Genomic DNA, 26,300 nt, shown 5'->3' with positions numbered 1-26,300 from the left:
CGGACAGTGCGCTAAGATTTCTCAGAGGTTGGAGACGTTTTAAAAGGAGTCCTCCCAATTTCTTACGATAGGAACCACATGATATACAGTTGGGTGATACGAGGTCAGGCGACGAGGACACCAACAATTTGCAACCCCAAAGTGGTGGGGTACCAAATGCAAAGTGACAGATGTTGATCCGACGAAGACAGTAGTAGGTATGTGGAGAGTCTAGCACGGATGAAGAAGGGAGTAGGTGGCAGCACCTAGACCGTTGAATCGTCGTCCGGCGGTCCAGAGTGCCTGTCAAATAAAAACATGTGAATTGTAGGCAATTACATATGTGGTTTGTGGACTTGACAACACGGTATCATGGATCCATGTCGCTAAATTTATGCTGGTTTTGGAATATGTCACTACAAACTTAGAAATATGAAAGACTAGCCGAAACCCCGCGCGTTGCCGCGGGCATCGTCACGTCGATTCCGAAGCTTGAAAAAAAATAGCATGCTTCGAAGCCTATTATTTTGAACTCTATTATTCTTCTATAATGAATGCCATTCTTCTAAAAAAAATAACAATACACGAGTATGTGAGGAAATTAGATAATTGTACATTAATTATTTGACAGTGCATAACCATATTGTAAGTACGCTACAATTTTTTTTTTCACAACTCAAGGATCACCAAGGTAGACATGTACATATCAGACCTTGAAAAAGTAGGTCAATAAACGAATGGAACAAAGATATATGCAGTTCATCTGTAATAAAGCCAAACACATAGTGTAATCACAACGTATTCTATAGTAAAAGAATCAAGAAGTGAAAAATTGGCCTATATTCCATGATTTTGTGAATAAAGACCATGGGTTTCACAATTTTGTTGTCGAAACGATAAGCATGTGCTGTTTTTTACAGACCATCTAGCAGCTGAAGTGGGCATCAATGTAATAAATTACTGTATTAGCCGAAAGTTCGATTCAGAAATCCTACAAACGGGAGCAGTTAGAGAATGTGAAGCACACTCCATCCATCTGTCCAGAAGCTATCGTGTTACTATGAACGAAGCCGTGCAAGGAGAAAAATATACCACAAATTAAACGTGTTGAGCACTTGGCTGTTGAATGATGATGCCGAGGCCCGTGGCTGAGCATGATGGTGGTGGCAGCGGGAAGCGAGCGTCCGTGAGGACAGGACGACGAGGGAAAAGGTTTAGACCTCCCGTACGACCGGCCTGATTAGGGAAAGTTACTTGATTTGAAGCATGCCATTTCTGGTAAACTGCCAAATTAAGTAACACTAGGAGAGAAAACGTCTTTACTATCGGTTGGGAACCCCCTTTAGTACCGGTTGTGCAACCGGTACTGGTATTTCGGTACTAGAGGGAGGTTCTTCAGCACTGGTTGAAATAATCGGTACTTAAGGGTATTAAAACAAAATCCCCCCGCCAGCCCCGCCCCTCCCCATGGCTGCTCCGCCTCCCTCCGCCCCTCTCCGCCGGTCCCCTCCCGCCGCCCTCCCACCCGATGCCGCTCCCGCCGCCGTGAGAGAGAGAGGAAGCTGTGATAGAGAAAGGAGAAAGAGATAGCTATGAGAGAGACAGCTGGGAGACAGGAGGAGCTAGGAGATAGCTATGAGAGAGAGAAAGGATAAAAATTAAAGAGACAGAGCGGCGGGGGAGGAAAAAAGATGGCGGATGGAGGTTTTAGTACCGGGTGGGTCTTCCACCCGGTACTATTGTGCCTTAGGATCCTTGATACCGGGTGAAGCTCCCACCCGGTACTAAAGATAGTACCGAGTTGAGGCTCCATCCGGTACTAAAGGGAGTCACGGGAGCTCCTCGGTGACTATCTTTTAGATCCAGTACTAATGCTGACATTAGTACGAGGTTACTGGGTCAAAGGTGACCGGTACTAAGCCTCGGAACGAGAGATCATTTTCCTAGTAGTATAACTCTATACACCGGTATCCGTTTGACTAATAAAAACACATGTATTCATTCAGTTTGGAATCACCGTGCATCTATACAAAAACTTATCTCTGATCTAGCAAGCAGTGCATTATATCCATTGTACAAAAATCAATCCGATCTGCAATTTGTCATGGTACATGATATGCATTTGCACAAATATCTCAAACCGTAACAATCAATGCCCCTAGCAAAAGGGGAAAAAAAATTTCCCTCGTGCAAAATTTGAATCAAAATAGCACAGCATGCGTCATTCAGTACGCCGGGTGGGCATCACCAAGTCTGCACAAAGAACATCACATTAGGTAACTTAGGATTGATCAATTGAACAATCAGTATTTCTTTGCTACAGTTTTCATTTCAGAATTACAAAGAAGCAACAATTAGATGACATATAGTAGACTAAAATAACAAGTCTGATCAGGCTGAAAAACTGACTTCTATATCTAGTAGCAGTGCTGGCAGTTATATGTGATCTACTAGTGGAGGCAAGCAATCAAAAAAGGAATTATGAAATGCTCAAAATTGCTTAATGAAGTATATTGCTTTGCACAATATAGAAAAATATTTTTCTAATTCTTGCATATATTATTGCCTAATTCAGAGCCATATCATTGCTAATTTAGAATCATATTATTGCTTTGTGAGCAAATTGTTTTGCCTAATTCAGTAGCATAATATTGCCTAATGGGTTCGAATTGGACCTACAATAAAGTGATTGGTGCCATATCACAAATGCATTCTATGCTTGCAACTGTTGCAGATTTGCCAACTACAGAATCTTACTCCTGCACCTGTAGCTACCTCATTTGGTCCTAATGCAGATGTGCCTACAGGTTACAGCTACATCATCTCGTCATGATCTACAAGATGCGTCTATACCTGGTACTTCAACAACGAAAATCTAACAAGATCACTAGTTAGGATGATACAAAGAAAGCGAAGAAGAAACTAACAAGGCCACTGCAAATCAGGCACATTGTTTTGTGGGGGCAGGGGAGAATGTCCTATAGCATGTGCTTGTAGCGAAGGTCAACCTGCAGGGTAGCAAAGCGGCGGCAATAGGGGGGTATATAAATACATACTGTTTTGATGAATGAAAAAAACCAAAAAGTGGTCAGGATTGAGATTCTACAGCCCTGTTTGGTTGCCGCCAGAATATGCCTAGCTGCAGCTCCGGTCGCACCTAAGCCGCAGGAACGAATCGTCAGCCAAGCTTTTGGCGTGCCATTGAGCTGCTGCTTGTTTTCTTCGTCGTGACTAAGCTACAGCATGAAGCAAACAGAGTGCAGCATCCTGCTGTTGGGGCGTGGTGGCATGCGATGCTGCGACGGCAAGAACTAAACAAACCTTACCTATAACACAACTTAAACAGTAAAAACTGAAGATGGCAGCGATGAACTGATAAAAAACAAAGGACATGCAATTGCTATTCATAAACCTCTAATCTTTAAATCTGACGAAACTGACTATTAACTCCCAATATTCCTAAACACAAATAAATGCAGTATTTGCATAAAACTCCTGGACAAGGAAAAAAAACTTTTGTAAAGTATGTTATGTACATGCATGGTTCAAAGCATCAAGACATTACAAACAATGACGGCCACCAAATAGTAGTACATAATGACTTCAAGACACAGATCACCGATTAGATTTGCATCGATAACAGCAATATAGAAAATACAAAGCCTGTGACATCCATCTATATTTTGACGTCATAGTTTCGTATGGACATAAATTGCCTATATCAGACTGAAAAAGGCATAATTAACACAATTATATGCCTGAACTGCCTACCTCTCTCACAAAAAAAAATATTTGTGTATTTCAACTCAAAAAAAAACTTCACTTGCACATATTAAACGCACTGTCACACAAACTTCTGAACATGGCAATCGATAGGGAAAAAAAGCACACAGCAAGTAGGTGGGGTCCTTACCCTTAGCTAAAGTGAAGTTCTAATACAAGTAAATCCTCCAGAAGCAGCCACATGATAGTCCCTTTGAACAGTAACTACACACAAGCAAATATGAGGCGGATCGATTGGCCATTGGATAGAATTCATACGACAAAAAAAGTAGGTTATGTTCACCTAAACAATACAGGGAAGCAACTATTATATTTGGAGACAATACTTTGCCTACTAAAATAAAAAGAACAATACTTTGCCTAACTAAGAATAGTATGTTGCCTATCCAAGAATAGTACGTTGCCTATCCAAGAATAGTACTTTGCCTAACCCTGAATTTACTAATAAAAACACACAACATGCACATTATTAGCACATATTTTGGCTAATTCAGAACCCTCATTTTCAGGCATATATAAAAGACAGGGAGCTCAACACTACTAGTATGAAATTAACAGGTATGCATTTTTTTTCTAGTATCCAGATGTAACATGTTACAGGTAAGATTTTTTTTTTCAAATCACCAGAAGTATTTTTGTAGTATAAAAGATATAGCATGAGGCATCCATGAACAAAGAGGAGCTCAGATCAAATCTATTCTAACTTTCTTTGATATTGAGCGACTCAAAGTTCATTTAAGTCTTATTTATTTAACCAAGAATCCCCTCAAATATTTGAGTCACTTATGAATTAACAAACAAGTTCAAACGAGACAGGGCAACCAGTTAAAAAAAATATAAATGATGAAAGCTTATGAAAATTTTGGTTATTCAAGGTGAAAATTATCATTTATAATCTCAATAAGTTAGGAAAGATACATGGCTCCATGTCAAGTACCTAGCTGACTAGCTGCTGCAATGTATATATTGCAATTTAGGCCAAGTACCTAGCCAGCTAGGTTCAAGATATTTCATTCGCTACATCATGATGTATGATGGGAATATGGGATATAACTGCAAAGAATTTCTCACTTCTACAGTGACACCAGCTATGCAAATAAAAGCATCTTCAGTAACCTAACAATGTTGAATATGTTGAAACTTAAAGCAAATATTCTATATCTACCTATGTTCATTGCATCCTCCCTCTGCTTAATATCCTACAGCTGACAATATGCGTGAAATCAATCAAGCAGCACGAAATGATTAAGGAGGAAAAACAATAGGAGACAGATTCGTACAAACCTGGTGATACCCCCCTCAAATCCAGAACCAACCTCCTCACGACACCATCTCCATATCTGCAGAAAAAAAAGTGGATCAACCTCTAGAACGAATTCTAGATTAATTCGCAGGGGATTCAAAAATGGAGGGTGAGATAGAACCACTCAGCACCTTCGAGCGCACAGCTGGGGAATTTTAAACCATCACCGTGGGGGGAAATCTACCTAGCGTTGCGAATCGGCAAGGTTCCTCTCATGCGGTTGGAAATATCCCACCAAATCCTCAAAAATCCCAAAACAATTGACTCAAATCAGTCGATTCGCACCAATCCAAGGCACAGAATGGGAAAATCCTCATAACACCGAAATGATAGCTCACCTGCTTCACCTCTCTGCCTTCGATTTGCACTTCTCCCTACACAAATCGACGGATCTGGGAGGCATGGTCACATGGGAGAGAACTTGCAACAAAAGAGGAGAGGAGAGAGAGAGCTATAACCCGAGAGAGAGAGAGCAGCAGCAGAAATAAAATGAAATGCTTCTCGGTGAACCCCTCCCCTTCCTCTGATTGTGGGACCGAAGGCAGCAGGCATGACGCGCGGGCCTGGATAGTCACCTCCCACCGTGGAGCCTCGGAGCGAAATTGGACGATCCCCGATTAGCAGCCAGTATGCAGGACGTCCGAATCTTTTTTTTTTATGCAGAGAATTCCGAATCAACCTGGAGTCTTGGACTCACCTCATGCGGAGGCCATAAATTGATGAGATCGGAAGGGGCGGCCGAGGGGAGCCTGCGGGAAGATGTCAGGAGGCCACGAGGATCACCCCAAGGAGCAGCAGCGGTGGACGGGATGGAGATGAGGGAGAGGGAGGGAACCGAGGGCCACAGGGACGAGGCGGTTGCTGCGGCTGTAGAGCAGGTCGGTGGGCGGCGGCTGCCTTACCAGAAGGCCACAGGGGAGAGGCGGTTAGGAGATCAGACGGACGCAGCAAAAGATGTACTGTTACACTGTAGCTGAGGGAGTGGGATGGGAAACTATATGACCCGTGCCGCCCCCCTGCTTCCATACCACACCACATCCTCATTTTTTATTTTTTATTTTTGCCTTTGAACGAACCGAAATGAGACGTGCCAATTTCCATTGAAAAATCACAGGCGGCCCCATGATGCCATCAGCAGGGAAAGAAAACAAAAAAGAACTTTACTGTCCCGAAATGGGAACCTGCAAGCCTGAAACCACGTTGTCCAGGTATCGAGCAGGGGGTGTTTGTTTTTTTTCCCTCCTAAAATTTCTATCACATTAAATGTTTATATACTAATCAGGAGTATTAAAATTGCACAGACGGAGACTAATTTGCGAGACGAATCTATTAAGCCTAATTAGTCCATGATTAGACAATATGATGCTACGGTAAATATGGGCTAATGATGGATTAATTAGACTTAATAGATTCGTCTCATGAATTAGCCTCCATCGGTGTAATTAGTTTTATAATTAGCTCATGTTTAGTCCTCCTAATTAGCTTCTAAATATTCAATGCGACATGAATTTTAGTCCGGACTAAAAATCCAAACACTATGATCTAGTTTTGGTGCTGGACCTTTTGCAACTTAGCCTCCGTGCCCTGCAAATATGAAATATACCAGGTAGATCCGATCGATATATCAACTGCTTTAGTATTTGACTTTGATGTATACTACTCCTCCGTCCATCAATATATAATATTTAAGATAAGATAATTAAGTATTGTTGAACTAACTTGTTCGAAACATCATATATTTACGGACGGATGTAGTATCTTGCAGCAGCAGAGATGAGAGACAAGACGAAAACATCCATATATTATTCCCATGGTGTACTAAGCACGCAATAGGCAGGACTATAATGAGGACGCTTAGGGTGTGTTTGGTTTGGGGTCGAACTGGGTTGGAACGGGTTCGATCTACATCGACCCGCGTTTGGTTGAAAATGCATCTGGGTTGAGTTGGACCCAGGAGGGAATATTCCTCCTATATGCGGGTCAATTGCATTCCTCCAAATTGGTCGGACCACGCCGACCCAGTTCTTCTCCGTTGGCTCGTCGTTTCCTCTGTCAGTGGCGCGGGGGAGAGGAGGAGGATGGCGCGACGCTGCGGCCAGCCGGGGCATCGCGGGCTCCACCCAGGGAGCTCCGCTGTTGGGACGGCAGGGGTGGCAGCGCGGGGATTCCAGCGGGGGTGGACGGCGCTGCCAGCGGGGAAGGATGAGGCAGGGTCGGCGGGGAAGGATGGAGCAGAGGCGAGTGGAGGTTCGGGTGGAGAATGAGGAAGAAGATAAGGTAGAAGAAGAAAAAATAATACGAGAGAATGACAAGTGGGTCACATGCGGGCTTCCCAATTTAGCAACGGTACGGTGTTAAACACAAACCTGGAACGGACCCATCCCTCCAAACCAAACAAGAGATGGGTAGACTCTACCCAGAAAAGTAGGATGAATCCAACCTATTTCATTGATCCAACACATGCTTAATGAAATCAATCCATGACCATGAGGTTGACTGCAATCTTGTGCGTACATGCGTATGCCTGCCTGTCCCGATCGATGCATGCGAGAGCATCATCGTTGTCGTCCATATCTCTCTAGCTAGCGCACACACCGCGGCGCCGCCTGACGGCCACCGAGTAGCTAGCTTAGGATCCATGGATGCTCTCGGTCAGTTTAATCGATCTCGATCTGCGCCTCTCTCGTAGTATATGCGCAGCTAGCTAGCCTATAGCACGTGGCATGCATGGTATTCGACGGCCGAATAACAACGACGATAGAATTAGAAACTAGAGTGCGTGCAGTGAGCTGCAAACAAATAAAAAACCTGCATTATTATGCATCGCACGCACTTATTAAGGCTATAATCAATTATAGTTAGTTTATTTAAAAAACTACTCCCTCCGTTTTAAATTGTAGCTCATTTTAACTTTTCTAATTTAATAGATTATTATGCACCTAAATATATATTATATCTAAATGCATAATAAATTTTATGAATAATAAAGTTAAAACAACAACTTACAATTTGATGTAAACGGATGCCCTACATACTTAGGGCGCTATACATACTTAGGGCGCTGGGCAATAGAAAAGGGCCCGTACTTTATGAACCTTAATTACAGGCTCCAGCTATCACGTCAGGAATGGGCACAAGAACGTGGGAGCTAGGATGAGTACGTTTTGCATGCATGCCCGTGAATGAACGGGACATCATATCATCGGTTAGTTGATAGGTTGTGAGTTGTGGTTGGATTTTGCAAGAAAGTGCGACGGTTTTCTGAAAGGGCCGGAGGAGGCGTATAGTAGACGGTGAACGAAGGAAAGTTTCTGGACTGATGGAACAGCTAGTGTCAGGGACAAAACAAAACAGATGGAAATAAAGGCATTGGTTGGTTGGCAGTGCCCGGCAGGCCGCAGCAACTCCAGGTGATCGATGATCGATCCGATCCGGCCGGACCACGTATCGTTTGTAGCCAGCACACCACGTAGCCCCCCATGGCACCTGCCTTGCTCTCCACTGTTGGTAGTAGCTGGTGATTGACAGCGAAGCGAAGCCCGGACGGCAGACCCAAAGGCTGAAAGGCGACATCCGCCCACCTCTTCTTGTCGACCGGCCCCAACGCACGTTTATTTGGTTGTTGCGTTCGTGATCGGACTCAAATAAGGGTTCTAGCTAGTACTCCTCTCGTTAGAAGACCTACATGTCGTTGGAGATGAGGGTGCACGTTCTAGGTCGATATTTCATACGTACCGTGCATTATGCATGTATCAGAAAATCAAGATCCTAAATCGTTAATCATCATTTAGATATATTCCTTACCCGTACCAAACAATTGTTCATGTTGCTTTAGCTAGAGGTTTAAAAGGACTTAGGGGGTGTTTGGATAGCAGTACTAAAGTTTAGTCCTGTGACATCGAATGTTCAGATACTAATTACAAGGACTAAACATAAGCTAATTATAAAACTAATAGCAGAACCCCTAGGCTAAATCGTGAGATGAATCTATTAAGCCTAATTAATCCATCATTAGTGAATGGTTACTGTAGCACCACATTGTCAAATCATGGACTAATTAGGCTTAATAGATTCGTCTCGCGATTTAGCCTAGGGGTTGTGCAATTAGTTTTGTAATTAGGCTATGTTTAATACTCCTAATTAGTGTCAAACATCCGATGTGACAGGGGCTAAAAATTTAGCCCATACCTCCCAAACACCCCATTAGGCCCCTTTAGTCCCTCCTAAAATTCCTATCACATTATGTTTAGATACTAATTAGAAGTATTAAATATAGACTAATTTCAAAATCAATTGCACAGATGGAGACTAATTTGCGAGACGAATCTATTAAGTCTAATTAGTCCATGATTTGACAATGTGATGCTATAGTAAACATGTGCTAATGATGGATTAATTAGGCTTAATAGATTCGTCTCGCGAATTAGCCTCCATATGTGTAATTAGTTTAATAATTAGCTCATGTTTAGTCCTCCTAATTAGTCTCCGGATATTCGATGTAACATTGACTAGACTTTAGCTCAAGGATCAAAACGCCCCCTTATGGATGCCGGGGGCATGGCCAACAACTATCTGATAGCAGCTTCCTCCATCTAAAATACAGAGTTTTATATAGTCTCACAACAAAAAATATATAGTCAGAACAAAATATTTATTAATATAGAAAGAACAATAAATTTAGGCAATGTGGTTACCAAATTCAACTTATTAAGGCTAAATATCTCTTCTTCGACTTGCCTGAAATATAATGTACATGTGTATATCTTTTTCATGACGTCTAGTGCACGATATTCGGATACATTCCGTATATTTAAGATATTTAAGAATAGATACATAGCACTATATATAATAATTGTATTAATATATTCCCTACGATTATATATGTCAACACGTTTGGTTTGACATACGACACGAATTATAGAGAGAAACACGAATTATAGAGAGAAAGAAAAGTTTTAGATCACTTCTTTGTCCGGCGTACTAGCCACGGACGAACCGTGCACAAGCTACCTACGTTTGTCGTGGCGGCAGAGGTAGTACGCGTAGCGTTAACCGAGTTAGTTTTGTCCTCGTCCCCGCGGCGGCAGCGACACAAACACCTGTACGGCGCGTGCGGTCAATGGCAGGTGGGCCCCACCGGCTCGTGCGCGCGGTTGGCCGACCCAGCGCTGACTCAGCCCACCGCAAGATATGAACCCGCCGCCGAGCCGCTGCGGCGACGCCACCACCACCACCACCCATCGTGCTCTTGCCGTCTCGCGTTTCTATTTTCCAATCACCCCCACAAAAATCCGCTATTTTATTTAAGCGCCGCGAAAGGTAGCGCAGCACTTCGAGTTTATTTTTCGCCCGAGAGGAGAGGAGCACCACCCCCGGACAGAGAGGGGGGGAGGGAGAGGGAGCCGGAGCGGGGAGGAAGGATCCGGAATCTCGCCGGTGATGCCGGTAGGGGAGGTGGCGGCGCGGCCAGGAGGGGGAGTGGCTGGGATGGTGCTGGGCGGCGGCGCGGCCGCGGCGGCGGTGGGAGGGGATGACGCCGTCGTCATGCAGCTCGCCGCCGCGGAGGGGGAGGAGACCGTCGTCACCGTCAACTGCCCCGACCAGGCCGGCCTCGGCTGCGACCTCTGCCGCACCATCCTCGAGTTCGGCCTCCGCATCACCCGCGGCGGTACGCACATATCACCCGACCTGCTCTCTCGTCTCCTCGATTTCGCGCTCTGGATGGAATTTTGCTTTCCCTCGCGCTCGGTTGCCTTGCCTGCGATTCAGAATTTGTGGAGTTGCGTCAAAGATTTGATTTTAAAAAAATAAAAAATTAAAAATTCTTCTCCTTTCTAGATTTCTCGTTTGATTTCGGTGTACAGCTCACGGCGATATCTATCTCTTTCAATTTCATCCTTATTTGCGTGCTCTTCCTTTCCTTCGTGGAAAGGCTTCCTTTTCTTTTCTTATTACTACCAAGTTGCCACCAATCTAGCTACAGTTCATGTCGCGTCGTTAATCATTAGTGCTATCTCTGTTGAGCTGTTGACCGTGCCGTACATACTGGCAAGCTGCTGAAACTGCGACCGCTTACTCGTGATAAATATGTGCCTGTTTTTAGCTGTTGAACACTCCGGTTCATGAGTTCATCTCCTCGTTCCTAATTTTGCATAACCACACTATTTGTAAGTTACAATTCGGCATATGTGCTGCCCTTTATTGTTGTCTATAATTCGAGCCTTTTGCCGTTCACGCAGATGTATCCACTGACGGCCACTGGTGTTTCGTGGTCTTCTGGGTCATGCCCCGCTCATCGACCATCAAAATCCGGTGGGCGAGCCTCAAGAACCGCCTCATGTCCATGTGCCCTTCCTCATATTCCATCCCGTTCTACCCCGACATCAGCCAGCCAGGCCCCTCCAAGTTCTACCTCCTCAAGCTCTTGTCACCTGACCGCAAAGGGTTGTTACATGGTATATGACCATCTCTCCACTCCCTATATGTTAAAAAATGGCTGTGAAATTGTTGCATGACTGACTCTGCTGTGTGCTTTGCAGATGTGACGCATATACTATCGGAGCTGGAGCTTTTAATCCACAGAGTGAAGGTGTCAACCACGCCTGATGGAAGAGTTGTGGATCTCTTCTTTATCACAGACGGAATGTAAGCCAACATATTAACCTCTGTTTTAACACTGATTATTCCAAGTGGTGTGGGTTAGTTGCATTGCACAACAATTCAAAAACATGACTGTTCACATTTCTGTCTGAAGGGAACTGTTGCACACAAAGGAAAGGCAAGACGAGACTTGCTCGACGCTGATTGCTACCTTGGGTCCTTCCATAAGCTGTGAGGTTCTATCCGCAGAAGGGTTCCAGCAAGGGTTCTCTTCTCTTCCACCAAAAATTGCTGAGGAACTATTCAGGGTGGAACTAGCTGACAGCGAGATCTGCTCAAGTTCGCTTAGTGCAGAGTTGAAAAGGGTTCAGACGGCCACAATTAACTTCGACAATGCCCTGAGCCCTGCCCACACACTGGTCCAAATTATTTGCCCTGATCAGAAGGGGCTCAGTTATGACATCTTGAGAACAATGAAGGACTGCAACATTCAGGTAACTGGAGCTCTGTTCATGATCATACTTTTATAGAGTTCAATTGACTTGTGTATTATCTTATATCATGATTTGGTACTGTCTCAGATATTTTATGGGCGATTCAGATCAGACAAGAAAGGGTCAGGTAATAAAGGTTGTCGAGAGGTTGATCTTTTTGTCAAACAAGTAGATGGCAAGAAGGTTATTGATCCTGAGAAACAGGAGGTTCTGAGGTCACGCCTGAGGTCTGAGATGCTCCATCCTCTTAGAGTGATGATCGTCAGCCGTGGACCTGACACAGAACTCCTTGTTGCTAACCCCGTTGAGCTATCCGGGAAGGGACGACCGCGCGTATTCTATGATGCTACTCTTGCTCTGAAAGCACTTGGAATCTGCATTTTCTCTGTAAGAATTCTAGAACTAAATAATTTTAGAAGGTAGCAGGTCAGTTCATTGTGAGTTAGTATTTATTCTTGTTCATTTCAGGCTGAAATTGGGAGACAGTCAGCATCAGAGCGTCAATGGGAGGTCTACAGATTCCTCCTGGATGACAGCAAAGAATTCCCTCTGGCAAACAGTCCAACTAATAGGAACCGTGTTGTCGATAGGGTAAGAAAAACGCTGATGGGCTGTTACAACTAAGGCTCGGGTTATGTCTCCAAAGAATCCAAAGCTTGCAGGCGACTGATACAGTCAGCTCCAATGTATCCCATAAATTATGTACTTGAAATTATGCGCACTCCAGAATCCAGAATGTAGTGTGCATTCCAAGTGATGCATTCGCTGACCAAATTGGTATCTCGAGCTCCATTGTCACTGCCCACAGTTGACTGCTCTGTCAAGGTAAATGGTGATGGGAATGCCGAAGCTCATCTAGGCCTCCAGCCCTCCACTATGTTGTGAATTTCAGAGCTGGCAGTATATTTATATTGAAGCAATGCAAGACTTTTGGCAAGTGATGTTTGCTGGAGTTGCATCTTCTGATCAACATTGAGCATATGGTCGCTGGCAACAAAGAAAGTAGAGATTGCGCGCCACAATCTCCCTGCCTCTGTTGTGTTGTGCACATGCTGAGAAAGAAAGATATGAGAAGATCGGAAAAAGGAGCATGTTTGGTGGGAGGTGCAAATCACAGGAGCAATGATTGAGCTTTTGTTTGGTTCAGGGGATTACTGGATGCTGACACAGATACATGCATGAGCCGGTCTGTTGTAAATTATTTTAGTGGAGATGTTGCTGTCCTCCTGCGTCTGCTTCACCACCTTTGCCTTGTTTTCCTGCCTCCTTCCTGCCTTCCTTGTATGATTGCTGCTTGTACTTTCAGAATAGAAAGAGAGGAGTAATGTAAAGCCCTGCCTCCTCATGTAAGCGCAATTTGTACTTGTTTGTAAGGATGCATATACATATATGATACATTGTGCAAAAGTGCAATTGTTTTTGCAAAGCATATGCATTCAAGTTGGAAAGCAAGCAGATGATGGATGCTGTTGTACCTGACTACGCTAGTGAGGTATTCTGAGAGCCACTTGTTTCAGGAAATGAAAGCAGATGATAATGCTGGGAGAAGCACCCGCATTATTGGCATTTAATCATCATCAGTGGGAGAGCATGTACAAACACCCTGTCCCTGCGGATTTCCATTCTCCACGTCCCATTGTCCTTTTTATTCTTTTTGCTGCAAAGTATATGACGCTAGCTTGCTTGCATCGCACATGTGGCCATTCTGCCAGTGATTAAACATATCCCCAACAGTAGAGCCCCTGGTTTCTTCCCATCAATGATACAGGACACCAGTGCTTGTGCCTAACCTGCTACAGTATCTTCAGCTTTCATCAAGGGGCAAGTTCGTCAGTTTCGACAGGATGTGGATTTGTATATATGATTGCAAGCTGAAGTTGAACAAGCCAGGGGAGGCAGCATTGTTCAGGTATTTTCAGAAAGAGAGAGAATGAGAGATACAAAGCTGCAAGGAGGAGAGGATGCCCATCCATCTAATTCGGGACAGCGACTTGTGCGGCCGGTGATGGTTTTTCAGGAATCAGGGTGGCCGCGACTCTCTTGAGCAGAGCCGCGGATGAAGCAGCCATCGTTGTCGCTTTCCCTGCATCGAAAGACCCAAGACCACCACTTGCCCAACTTGCAGAGACATCGATTGCCTTTGCCAGCGGCGCCGCGGCCGTGGAGCCGTCGATCGGCGCCGGGTACCTTTCCGCCGGGAGGTCGCTAGCTAGGGCGGCACTACTAAATGCGAGCGGCATGTTGCTGCGGTCATGTTATCATCTCGACACGGCTCTTGTTTAAGGGGAATTAGGAGCGTGATTCATGTAAAGAAAAGAATTAGGAGCATGATCATAGTGTCTGTCGTCAGCATGAATTATGAGCGTAAAAATAAAGCGTCGTCTTTAGTTTGTGAAGTTGTGCAAGTGCAACAAATAGCTGCTTGACCCACCTAGCACTCGAGTTGATCAACTAGTTTATGCGTGCATGCTCATCCGAAGCATTTTATTGTCTTGTAAGATATAATCTCTCTGTTTTTAAATAGTGGGAGTAATTTTTTTTGTCTACTTACAATGTGCATGTGTGTGAGCATATGTGTGCGCTTTGCGCGCAGATTTTTAACAAATATGAATTCCGTGCGACGCTCGATTGGATCGGCTCCGGCACCAGAAACTTCACGCTGGTGGAGCGAGTAGCATAAGAGATGCACTGCGCCAAAGAATACAACACAAATCTACAAGCAATACATCACAACCGTCGAAAACGAATGAAAAGTGTTTTTTTCCCCTCCTGAAACACAATTTAGTCACATACACACAGAGACACTCATATACATCCATGCATACTCACTCCTATAAAGGTATACGAACATGGTATGGCGCCGCTCTGGCTCAAAAAATGTAACGCCTGATGTTGGAATACACAAAAGTTCAGGTGGGCTCCTGAATCAAAAAGCAACGACCTGTGATACCCGCTCGGCAGCGAAAATGGTGGCAACAGTCCGTAAGATACTAACGCACAGCGTAGCCGAAATAGAGGAATGCAGCCTGGCCCAGCACGATTGAGGCCCAACTAAAAATGTTAACGCACGGGCTCTCTCAAACTCCCCATGGAATTTTCTTCCTCCGTCGATAATATTGCGGCACCGCTAGACCAATCTTTACTTGCTCATGAATCATACCGTTCACGTGCCTGCGAGGACTGCCAGTTACTATCCATTCAAGTTGACACCGTAGTACGTGATACATGTGAGTGGTCGATCGATGTTACTTGGACGCGATGGATTGGAGCCCATCTGTTGATGCACTCCTATGTGAGATCGATGAACACGGAGGACGCTGTGCTTTATTGCGAAGAAATCATCGATCGTCTTGTTCTTCCTACCCCGTGACACGCTCGCTGGATCACATGCATGTCTTGCTACTAGCTTCCTGGTAAAATGAAAGCTAGCCAGATTACTGCTCGAACATCATGTGATAACGTACGACGACGAATGGACTTTCCATTGCATGCAGGTGCCAACAACTTCGATCTCTTTCGTTTCAGAAACAACTTCGATCTCTCGTGTGCCACAGTACGTCGATGAAAGCTTAACTTTGAAAGTATATTTTTTACTGAATAATATTTGATGAAAACTTTACTATATTATCCCGCCGTAGCACCTTTTTTTTTTGGGTTCCCCCTTTATTTACTTTACAATGGACGGTCGGCACTCGCTTCTACCATCCCACTGCCGCGCGAGAAAGTTGGAGACTTGGCGTGTGTGCGTGATTAGAGAGACTAACATAATACCAGGACACAATTATATTGCAGGGTTGACTTAAGTTGGCGTCATCATGGATCAAGGCATCTTCACTTTGCACGATGCGCCAAGCTAGCTAGCTAGGAGTACTTTGGAATGGACGGTCGGAACTTGCTTCGTCTACCATATACTAGATTATAGGAGTGCAACAAAGTGGGAATAGCAAATTTACGGGTGACTTGTGCGCATCATGAGAGGCTGCCTAGGATGTTCCAACGGACACAGTTAGATTGACCAACTCATGGATCACTCCAATTAGCACGCGCCTTTATATATATAGGATGCTCCATCAGACGTACAACATCATGTGCTAGCTAGGCCAAGCTCTTCAAATTAAACGATCGAAAAGAATCATGCACGGCCGATGGTGACAACTACAACATCATCAATCATGTGGCGCGCGCGACGTGGCGCCAGGAGTTGGGAGGGCAAATAAAGGCCGGCGGATACCGCATGCATGCGCGGAGCTACCAGTGACGTGCCACGTGTCGTGCGTGCTCACATATACTGATATACCGACCCATACGCGGTTGACTTTGCTCGGAAGAAGAACATGGTAGTAGAGCGATACATCATCAGCAAGGTGTCGGTGTTTTATACCCAGTAACCTACCGAGGGGTATCCTAAGGTAGTAGATTGGTCAGTAGAGAGATCACCGGACTTGGAACTTGATGATAAAAGTGAGGACACAAGACACAGATTTAGGCTGTCAGAGTAACGTAATACCCTACGTCCTGTTTGGGTGTTGTATATTGCGCCCTGCGCTTGCGTGTTGTTTGGTGTTGAGAATTTTATCCTCTATTACAGTTCGATAAGGTCTTCGCCTACCGATCTAGAAACCCCTGCCCTTCTTTTATATACTCCAAGGGGCGGGAGTCGTAGTCGGTTACAAGGTAGGAGTCCTAGTAGGATTATAGGGTATGAGTCCTAATAGGATTACAGGGGAATTCTAGTATGAGTCCGTCTTCTTCCTTCCTTACAGGTACTGGGGATCTATCCCTGACAAGCTCTCGAGTGGTTCATAGTCGAATGCAGCAGTTTTCGAGCACTTTTCAGATCCTCACCGAGTAGTTTAGTGCTTCTCGAGTACTTTATCTGGCTGAATCTTCAAAGTTCTTCAAAGTTGCCATGAGGCTATGGTGTGCTCAAGCCCTCGATCGTATTGATTTTGTAATCTTCATCTTTGCTAGTATGGAGGGCGGCGGAAGTCGCACTCCATATGAAGTAGCTCCCGAGCCTTAGGTTGAATCGAAGAATCAAACTGAGAATTAATAAAATCTTGAATCTTCTTTCATCTTGAAAAAATCAACTGTTCAGTATAGCTTATCAGCCCCTGAACCTTGGAATGATTAAATAATCAATTCAAGGGTCCAGAGAGTAGTTTTGCGGTGTCACGCAAGTCATCATCTGAGTAGTTTTGTGGCGTCCAGCCCTCGAGATTTTGGGTCAGGTGAGCTGTAGGAGCCATATTGAGTAGTTATTGGCATCCAGCCCCCGAGCATGGGAGCTAGCGGAGCCATTGGAGGTATTCCGAGTAGTAATTGTCGCTTAGCCCTCGAGTTTGGAAGCTAGCTGAGCCGTTGGAGAGGTACGTTGAGGATCCTGGAAAAAGAGATGCATACATCATGTAGCATATTTGTAGAATATTGAAAATACTAAATATTTCAGTGATGAATGTAAATGTTTTGTGCCGTACTCTTGTTTGGGTCATATTTGGGTCATATTTCTATTGAGTAATTAGCATGTTACATCTAGGCTCTCAGTTCCTATTTAGCCATTGCCACTGCGTGTAAGATCTTTACCTCATGTACGCGTACTGACACTGCTTCTACGCGTCTGAGATCTTTGTCTCGTGTACGCGTCCTAGCATTTAGCCATGACAGAAGATCCGAGGCTTTCACGGATTAAGGCGTGTTCTACTCGAGGACATTAGCAACCATTAAGAGTAGATATTGAAAATAAGTAGACATTGCGACAAAAAGACTGCGCGATTGCGCGTAGAGAGTTTTCTGCCCCTCAGTGAGGAGAGCGCGTGTTGCTGCGCACATGATTTGTGCCTTCTTAAGGTGTAGCCGTTCTGCGTCTCCAGCACTCAGTGCACTAAACCTATAGCCGTAGCCTCCAAAATTCGATGTACCAAGCCTATTGACGGAGCTTTCGGAACTTAGTGCACAAAACCCGTGGCTATAGCCTCCCTAATTCGGTGTACCAAGCTCATGGTTGTCGGTTAACATGACCAGGAATAATTGGCAAAGTGTAGCTCTCTGGAGGATAGTTTCCGTCGAGAGGCGTACACCAAAAAGTACTCGGTGTGTTGCCCTGCATGCGGAAAATAAGCTAGAAAAATTATATAAAATAATTAAAAAAGTAACTTATCTTGATTCGTGGACGATTGTCGACAAAGCCGTATCGATTGTTGATGAAGCCAACTAGTTGGAGTCGATTCCGACTAGTTGTTGATCACATGGAACCCACCCTCGACTAGTTTTCTAGTTGAGACGAGTAGTCGAAGTAGACTGTCCATGACCAGTTTTCTAGTCGAAACGAGTAGTCGAAGTAGTCGTTGGTGACTTGATGCGGCCGGACATCAGGGGTAGCAGTGCTCGCGTACATCTTCTATGTACATTACGCTATGATTTTGAGGTCTTGTGGTAGCCTTCCATGTGCGTGTAGCACAAATCCTTCAAAATTGCTTTTCACGGAGAGTAATCGGAGCTAAATATTTGTCTCAATCCCCACGCGACTGTAACAGATCTTTGTCATCTTAGAAAGTATGGCGTGGGTCCCTCGGTTTGCATGATCTCCCAACTCGAATCGGATTTGCCTCTGCCTTGGTCGACAAGCCGCATGCAGCAGCCTGCGGCGTAAACCGACTCGGTCTTTTACTGGAATGCGGAGTGCATCAATTCTGTCTCAGTGTAGATTTGTCTTCTCGGAACTCCAACTCGACGACTTGCTTGTTGTCAAGTAGATTGATTTTGATTATGAGGTCCTTCAAGCTCGCCCGATGATCTCTACGATCACCCCTACCTAGCACGTCAGATGTCGGTATTTTATACCCGGCAACCTACCTAGGGGTATCCCGAGGTAGAAGATTGGTCAGTGAGGGATCGCCGGACCTGGAACTTGATGGTAAAATCGAGAACACAAGACACAAATTTAGGCCGTCAAAGTAGCATAATACTCTACATCCTGTTTGGGGTGTTGTATATGGCGCCCTGCGCTTGCGTGTTGTTTGGTGTTGAGGATTTGGTTCTCTGTTATGGTTCTATAAGGTCTTATTCTACCGATCTAGGGACATCTGCCGTCCTTTATATACTCCAGAGGCGTAGGATTACTAGTCGGTTACAAAGTAGGATTACAGGGTATGAGTCCTAGTAGGATTACAAGAGAATCGTAGTAGAAATCCGTTTTCTTCCTTCCTTGCGAATATTGGGGACCTACCCGACACAAGGTGTGGACAAGCTATAGGAAACCATAGGAAAGGAAAATTTGTATGTAATTTGCACGTACGTGCTAAGGTGTGCTAGGACCAAACGGGAAGAGAATTCATTTTGTATCGTGTAGCTAGCGACCGACATGGAAGAGCCGAAATTTGAGCTCTCATCTCTGAATTTGCTGGAATAAAGTGGGCGAAGAATATCCTCACCCTAGGTTAAATAGGTTAATTGAGTCAATTTGGTTGTAACTTTAGATTGTGCGTTCCTCAAAAAAAACTTCAGATTGTGCCGTTGCGAGGATCAATGGTGGTCACCCTTGAATGATGAGTGATTAACAACATTGTGTGGAATGATATTGCTCTTGACTTGTGATGTGCAGGTGTAGGATGCGATATGGCGGCCAACGGCGTGCGGTGAAGGTCAAGTGAAAGGTTTATGCCGATGGACCAAGGGTGGTGAAGGGTGACATGAGTTGGCTTGGACCGAAGGACCCTATGAGTTCGGGCGGAGTCATGGGCGATCCACATGGTGCATGGAAGAGCAAGAAACATGACGGGATAGAGACGGAGTCGGTCGAGTCAAGCGGGACGGAGGCGTCAAAGGTTTGGCGAAGGTTGGACACGCGTCAACATTAAGGAGGTCGCGTGACGACCAAGCTGGGATGGACGGTTTGGGTGGTTTGAGCCTCAAAACCACCGTGCAGGCAGGTTTCCCGATTTGAACCTTAAAACCGGGGGCGAGTCCAGTGAGCCGGAGCTTCGAAAAAGAGGGCAAGTGGCGCATCACGAAGCTTGCGTTGAGACGAAGTGAAGTGGTGGAGATGGCGTGTCCGTCCGATGCATCTAAAAAGTCTGAACCAAAATGCAACGTGACCTGTAGCGCTCACTTCACATGCAAAGTTCCCCTCGTCTGTCTCAAGTCTCAACCAGACAGTCAGTCGCCAGGGAAGAGTCACTCACGAGACCCTCGCGCTCCCGCAGACAGCGACAAGTTCCAACAAATCAGTACAAGTGCGGAAAGGAGCCATCCAACCGGCGAACCTCCCGTGCGTTTCAATCACTTCCATCCCCCGCCTCCTCCGCGCGCCCGCGCGCCACCTCTCGCCACCACCATGTCGTCGGCGGCGTCGGTTTCCGCGGCGGACCTGGCGGCGGTGAAGACGTCCTCGAACGGGGTGTGGCAGGGCGACGACCCGCTCCGCTTCGCCTTCCCGCTGCTGATCCTGCAGGCGCTCCTCATCCTGGTCCTCAGCCGCGCGCTCGCCTTCCTCCTCCGTCCCCTGCACCAGCCCAAGGTGATCGCGGAGATGGTGGCGGGCATCCTGCTCGGCCCCTCAGCCCTGGGCCGCAACGGCGCCTACCTCCGCGCACTCTTCCCGCCCTGGAGCGCGCCCGTGCTGGAGTCCGTCGCCAGCCTCGGCCTCCTCTTCTTCCTCTTCCTCGTTGGGCTCGAGCTCGACCTCCGCTCCGTCCGCCGCAGCGGCCGGCGCGCCTTCGCCATCGCCGCCGCGGGGATCTCGCTCCCCTTCGCGTGCGGGGTCGGCGTGGCCTTCGTGCTCCGCCGCGCCATCCCGGGCGCCGACCAGGCCGGGTACGCGCCGTTCCTCGTCTTCATGGGCGTCGCGCTCTCCATCACCGCGTTCCCGGTGCTCGCGCGCATCCTCGCCGAGCTCAAGCTCCTCACCACGCCCATCGGGGAGACCGCGCTGGCGGCAGCCGCGTTCAATGACGTCGCCGCCTGGGTGCTGCTCGCGCTGGCCGTCGCCATCTCCGGCGTCTCCGGACGCGGCCCCATCACGTCGCTGTGGGTGCTGCTGTGCAGCGCGGCGTTCGTGGCGGCGTGGATGGCGGCGGTGAAGCCGGCGATGGCGTGGGTGGCCCGGCGCGCGGACGCGGCCGGGGAGGGCGGCGGCGGGGAGGCGTGGGTGGCGGTGACGCTGGCGGGAGTGCTGGCGTCCGGGTTCGCGACGGACCTGATCGGGATCCACGCCATCTTCGGCGCCTTCGTCTTCGGGCTCACGGTGCCCAAGGAGGGCGCGTTCGCGGGGCGCGTGACGGCGCGCATCGAGGACCTCGTGTCGGAGCTCCTGCTGCCGCTCTACTTCGCCTCTAGCGGGTTGAAGACGGACGTGGCCACGATCCGGGGCGGCGCGGCGTGGGGGATGCTGGCGCTGGTGATCGGCACCGCCTGCGCGGGCAAGATCGCGGGGACGTTCGGGGTGGCCATGGCGTGCGGGATGTCGGCGAGGGAGGCGGTGGTGCTCGGGGTGCTGATGAACACCAAGGGACTCGTCGAGCTCATCGTCCTCAACATCGGCAGGGAGCGCAAGGTACGCTAATTACGTGGCATGCTTTTTTGATTCCACCCTGCATGCATCATCCGTATCTGCCTCGTTCATTAATTAATTCTCGCGTTGCAAAGATCGTTTTTTTTGCTCAGTTTTTTTATAAAAAGAAAAGAAAATGTTGGGACTTGTTCTTAACACTGAGATAGAAAGAAAATAAAATGTTTCTTAACACTGAGTTTTTTTATAAAAAGAAAAGAAAATGTTGGTTCCCGTTGGTGCTGGACCATGGCCGTGTCATCGTGGCTTTCTAGTACTGCCGCACGCCATAGATGCTCGTGACTATAGCTACGTTTCTTTTAGGCCATCGGCGACGTCACAGGAGAGGTGGCTAGGCTAAGCTCGTAGTCGGCCACTGGTGGAAGCCTGCATGAGCCTTCTTCTTCTCCTTGGCTTTGGGAACACGAACACCTAGCATGGATGTCATGTCAGGCCTGCCGCCTGCCTGTGCGGTGCGTTGGAAAGTGGAGGGGCGCCTTCTAGATCGAGCAAGAACTACCTCTCGTTGTGATGTGATCATGACCTTTCCTTGAAACATCTTCGACATTGGACGGTGGACTTGTGGCTGCCGGTGCTTTCCTTGAACTGCCTGTACTGGTCCTCTCGCGGCTGCCACTACTCATCGGACGGTTTAGAAAGTCTTCTCCATCTGCATCTTCACCTTTCTCATCACCATATGCACCTTCAGACTTAGAGGTGCTTATCCAGGGATGCATGAGGTGGATTTATCTGCTGTCACCCCATGAAACATCTCAGCTAGTTGCTCCATGTACGGAGGTACACCGTACTGGAACTTGATTTTTTCTGAAATGTACAAATGAACACACAAAACACACAAAGCAAAGAAAAATTAGATCACATACATGAAGATATAATCACAGTCATAAAGATATGATGACATGGTTCAAAGATAAATTACTTCTGTGTGTTTTTTCAGAAGGTAGTCGGTGCTATGATTGTTCCATCAGGTGCTCAGCCTAATGCAGTATGTTGATTAAGAAACAACCAGAAAGTATGAAGGGTCTTGCATTGAGTCCATCTATTCCTCATTTGTTTGGTTGAATGTGTGAAGCCAGTCTTTGTGAAAAATTGTTGTCGTATCTCATTATAACCTCTAGTTGATATTGTCCCATTCAGGCAATTCCCTACCCTTATTTATTCAACAGCAAGATCATATATTATATCTGTGTTTTCTTCGATCTAACTGGCCTTGTTAAAATGATTCTATTACATCTAAATCTACCTGATGGACAATGGACCAAATCAACAGTAGTACTACCTAATGGAGCATCACATCATAGCAAATCAACTCATGACAAAATAGCAAAGCTAGTAATGGAACATCTAGAGGAAATCAGAGCATGGATCTGGATCTTATCGCCTAGGAATGACCTTCAAAGCTGTTGTCATCTTTCTCCTCGAGTGTGCCGACATGCTCTGGAGGAATGGAGCTGTTACCAAGGCCTCCGCGGTTAGCCACGGCCTGCCCCACATCCCACTCCAGTGGTTAGCGACCTCAAGCGCGACCTACTAGGCGCGCAGCCTCGCCTCCTCCACGACCGGATCTGCCGCTACAGCCAAGGGGAGGTAGCCCTTGGTCGCCGGGAACAACTTCCGCCTGCAGGTACATCTGGTACGAGCCAAGGTGGGGGAAGCCGTCGGCCTGGGAGTTGAGATCCAGATGCTCCATGCGCATCCGGGGAGCAGAGAGGTTGAGGGCCACCAGACGATACGACGCCGACCGGGAGAAGAGGCTGAAGCCGTCTTCGTCGGGGGTGTCCGAGGAAGTAGAGAAGCTGCGAGCCGCCGATGAAGAACTTGCCTGAGAGAAGTAGTCGCGGTAGCTGTTCCCGTGGCCATCCATGGTGGATGTGGCGTGAGGAGAAGCGGGTGCGGCGGCGGCAGCGTGGGGAGAAGCGAGGGCGGTGGGGGAGGAGCGGGTGCAGTGGCGTGGGGAGGAGTGGGGGAGATGGTGGCGGCGTGGGGATGAGAGGCGGTGGCGGCGGGGGGAGGGCAGCGAGCGAGGGCAATACGTTTGGAAGGGTTCGAGATGGGTGGGAATAGGCAATAATGAGGGGGTAGGGTGTCTCCTTTAATCATCCATTGGGATTAGATGATTGTTTGTAAGTTTAGGATAAAAAGATCAAAGGAAGGAACTACCACGGAACCAAACAGTCTTAGTACCTGAACTTACACGTTGCAGTGCTAGTGCTGCCAGCGGCGGCGTCGGCGGTCGGCGACGGGCTAGGATAGCCGCAGGAGAGCAAGGAGAAAAGTCAAACAAATGTTTTCATGCACAAGCAAATCCAATGACTGAAGCTGTCCATCCTCCTGATCAAATCGGAAAAAAGAAAAAGAAAAATCGTCCATCCTGGGCACGTCAGCACCAGCAGGCATACATCAGCAACGTGCAGTTACTGACAAGTGGGTCCGGTTGTATCCAAGACATGGGAACTCGGATGTCAACCTGTCAGTCATGCACAAGTTTTTGTCTCCGCGTGCCGTCCCAGCATCGAGCTACGTGTCAAACGATATATTGCCTGAATCCAGCATCTCAAAATCACTCAGTGTACACTGGACAAGTTGAATTCCGAAAATGTTGGCGGCCAGGGCCAAGACCAAGAAAATGAATTGATATGAAATTTGCAGGGAATCAAAATTTCCGCCCAACATGCCAGCATCTACTGCCACTTTGCAGGTTCTGAACGAGGAGACGTTCGCGATCCTGGTGCTCATGGCGCTGGTCACCACCTTCATCACCACGCCCACCGTCATGGCCATCTACAAGCCCGCGCGCGCCGCGGGCCGCCGCCGCCTCCACCACCGCAAGCTCCAGGGCGCCGTCCCCTCCACGGCGTCGGCGCCCTCCTCCCCGTCGGCCTCCGCCGGCGGCGCCGGCGCCGGCGCCAAGGAGCTGCGCGTGCTGGCCTGCATCCACGGCGGGCAGGACGTGCCGGCGCTGATCAACCTCATCGAGACCATCCGGGGCCACACGCAGCCGCGCCGCCTCGTCAAGCTCTACATCCTCCGCATGATCGAGCTCACGGAGCGCACCTCCTCTATCCTCATGGTGCGCGCGGCGCGCCGGAACGGGCTCCCGTTCTTCCGCCCGCGCCGCGCCGGGGAGCCCCACGACCAGGTCGACGTCGCCTTTGACACCTACGCGCAGCTCGGACACGTCAGTGTCCGCGCCATGGCCGCCGTCTCCGCGCTCCACACCATCCACGACGACGTCGCCGCCGTCGCCGAGGACAAGCGCGTCTCGCTCGTAGTGCTGCCGTTCCACAAGCGCCATACGGGGCACGGAGACGACGAAGAGAACCTCGGGCCGGAGTGGCGCGCTGTGAACCGGAGGATCCTGCGGGAGGCGCCATGCTCGGTCGCCGTCCTCGTCGACCGCGGCTTCGGCGGCGGCGAGCAGGTCAGCTCGGAGCAGGTCGCGCACGGCGTCTGCGTCGTGTTCTTCGGCGGGCCCGACGACAGGGAGGCGCTGGAGCTCGCCGGGAGGATGGCCGAGCACCCCGGTGTGCACGTCACCGTCGTGCGGTTCGTCGACGGCAAGGCCGGCAGCGAGGAGCAGTCCGAGGTGACGCTGCGCCCCTCCAACACCAAGAACGCCGACCGGAGCTACACGTTCTCGACGGCCATCGTCGACACCCGCAAGGAGAAGGTACCTTAACGTAATCAACATCCCAATAAACTTAGGATCAAGACATCGAGTTCACAAGATGACATTTAATTTTGTGCATATTGCATGATCATCAATGGCGCATGCAGGAGCTGGACGAGGCGGCGGTGGCGGAGTTCCGGCAGAGGATGGGGTCCCTTGTGCGATTCGAGGAGCGGGTGGTGGTGGGCAACATGATCGAGGAGGTGGTGTCGATCGGGAAGAGCAGGGAGTACGGCCTGGTGGTCGTCGGCAAGGGCCGGCTGCCGTCGCCGATGGTGGCGCAGCTCGCCGTCCGCCCGGCGGAGCACCCGGAGCTCGGGCCCATCGGCGACGCGCTCGCGTCGTCCTGCCACGGAGTAATGTCGTCGGTGCTCGTGGTGCAGCAGCACGACATGAGCAACGCCGACGAGGTGCCGGTCTCCGTCGTCGTCGATGGCCACGCTCACGACGGCGAGTTCGCCAAGGACATGGCCGAGCCGTAAGTGCTTGCAAGTCCTGAATCGAGTGATCAAGCGTCGGTTTGATCCAGTAGGACGATGACGACTAAAAGTATTGCTAATTGTTTTTTTTATTGAGGATTTTGTGCTAATAATAAGCTTGGGAGTTGCTAGGCATGTAATTATGGTTAAGTGTCTCTCTCCCTTCCTTTTGATAAAGCAATCACCCAGACAGTATTTTTACTTGCTTGTTATGAAGGTCAATATATCTGTTCTTAGAAGTAATAGACCTCTTTCACAATATCTGTTCGCCATTTTTTCACCTATGATTAGAGTGGTTTGTTCGAGTGCACCTACTTAATATTTGCTCGCTACTTCACTAAGCAGTATGCAATTATCCCACATTTAGCTTGTTTCTTCCAATTTGGCAATATGCGGTTGCAGCAACTTCCAACGAAACAATTGAAAT

General features: G+C 47.9%; 2 protein-coding genes and 1 long non-coding RNA gene across 4 annotated transcripts; 2 read left to right on the top strand and 1 right to left on the bottom strand.

The window, feature by feature from the left end:
• Positions 1–1,953: 1,953 nt before the first annotated feature.
• LOC101767149 lies at positions 1,954–6,005 on the bottom strand. Of its 2 annotated transcripts, XR_002677055.1 has the most exons (6): positions 5,763–6,005; positions 5,404–5,655; positions 5,197–5,306; positions 5,047–5,102; positions 3,893–3,966; positions 1,954–2,232 (listed from the first exon to the last, which is right to left on the bottom strand). It is a non-coding gene; the product is annotated as an uncharacterized LOC101767149 (long non-coding RNA). The 2 variants fall into 2 exon arrangements; XR_001163724.3 differs by having other exon boundaries at positions 5,404–5,997.
• Positions 6,006–10,321: 4,316 nt separating this feature from the next.
• LOC101766737 (ACT domain-containing protein ACR9) lies at positions 10,322–13,588 on the top strand. The gene is made up of 6 exons (XM_004960449.4): positions 10,322–10,733; positions 11,305–11,520; positions 11,605–11,710; positions 11,820–12,159; positions 12,247–12,546; positions 12,628–13,588. The coding sequence occupies exons 1-6, from the start codon at positions 10,505–10,507 to the stop codon at positions 12,781–12,783; spliced, it is 1,347 nt and encodes a 448-aa protein (XP_004960506.1). The 5' UTR covers positions 10,322–10,504; the 3' UTR covers positions 12,784–13,588.
• A 6,819-nt stretch (positions 13,589–20,407) lies between these two features.
• On the top strand, positions 20,408–26,157 carry LOC101766325 (cation/H(+) antiporter 20). Its single transcript, XM_004960448.2, has 3 exons — positions 20,408–21,709; positions 24,423–25,394; positions 25,502–26,157. Exons 1-3 carry the CDS (start codon positions 20,492–20,494, stop codon positions 25,874–25,876), a joined length of 2,565 nt encoding a protein of 854 aa, XP_004960505.1. The 5' UTR covers positions 20,408–20,491; the 3' UTR covers positions 25,877–26,157.
• The last annotated feature ends 143 nt before the right edge of the window (positions 26,158–26,300 follow it).

The sequence above is a fragment of the Setaria italica genome, chromosome III (genome assembly GCF_000263155.2).
Source record: "Setaria italica strain Yugu1 chromosome III, Setaria_italica_v2.0, whole genome shotgun sequence".
Lineage (NCBI taxonomy): Eukaryota > Viridiplantae > Streptophyta > Magnoliopsida > Poales > Poaceae > Setaria > Setaria italica.
The sequence above is the reverse complement of the archived record's forward strand: the minus strand, read 5'-3'. Positions and strand labels throughout refer to the sequence as shown.

What these genes read in the sequence shown, in the direction of transcription:
- LOC101766737 (XM_004960449.4), top strand. Translation starts at nt 10,505, where the DNA reads ATGCCGGTAGGGGAGGTGGCGGCGCGGCCAGGAGGGGGAGTGGCTGGG. An exon ending in TTCTTTATCACAGACGGAAT is followed by an intron (nt 11,711 to 11,819) that starts GTAAGCCAACAT and finishes TTCTGTCTGAAG; the next exon opens with GGAACTGTTGCACACAAAGG. An exon ending in TGAAGGACTGCAACATTCAG is followed by an intron (nt 12,160 to 12,246) that starts GTAACTGGAGCT and finishes GTACTGTCTCAG; the next exon opens with ATATTTTATGGGCGATTCAG.
- LOC101766325 (XM_004960448.2), top strand. Translation starts at nt 20,492, where the DNA reads ATGTCGTCGGCGGCGTCGGTTTCCGCGGCGGACCTGGCGGCGGTGAAG. An exon ending in ACATCGGCAGGGAGCGCAAG is followed by an intron (nt 21,710 to 24,422) that starts GTACGCTAATTA and finishes GCCACTTTGCAG; the next exon opens with GTTCTGAACGAGGAGACGTT. An exon ending in TCGACACCCGCAAGGAGAAG is followed by an intron (nt 25,395 to 25,501) that starts GTACCTTAACGT and finishes TGGCGCATGCAG; the next exon opens with GAGCTGGACGAGGCGGCGGT.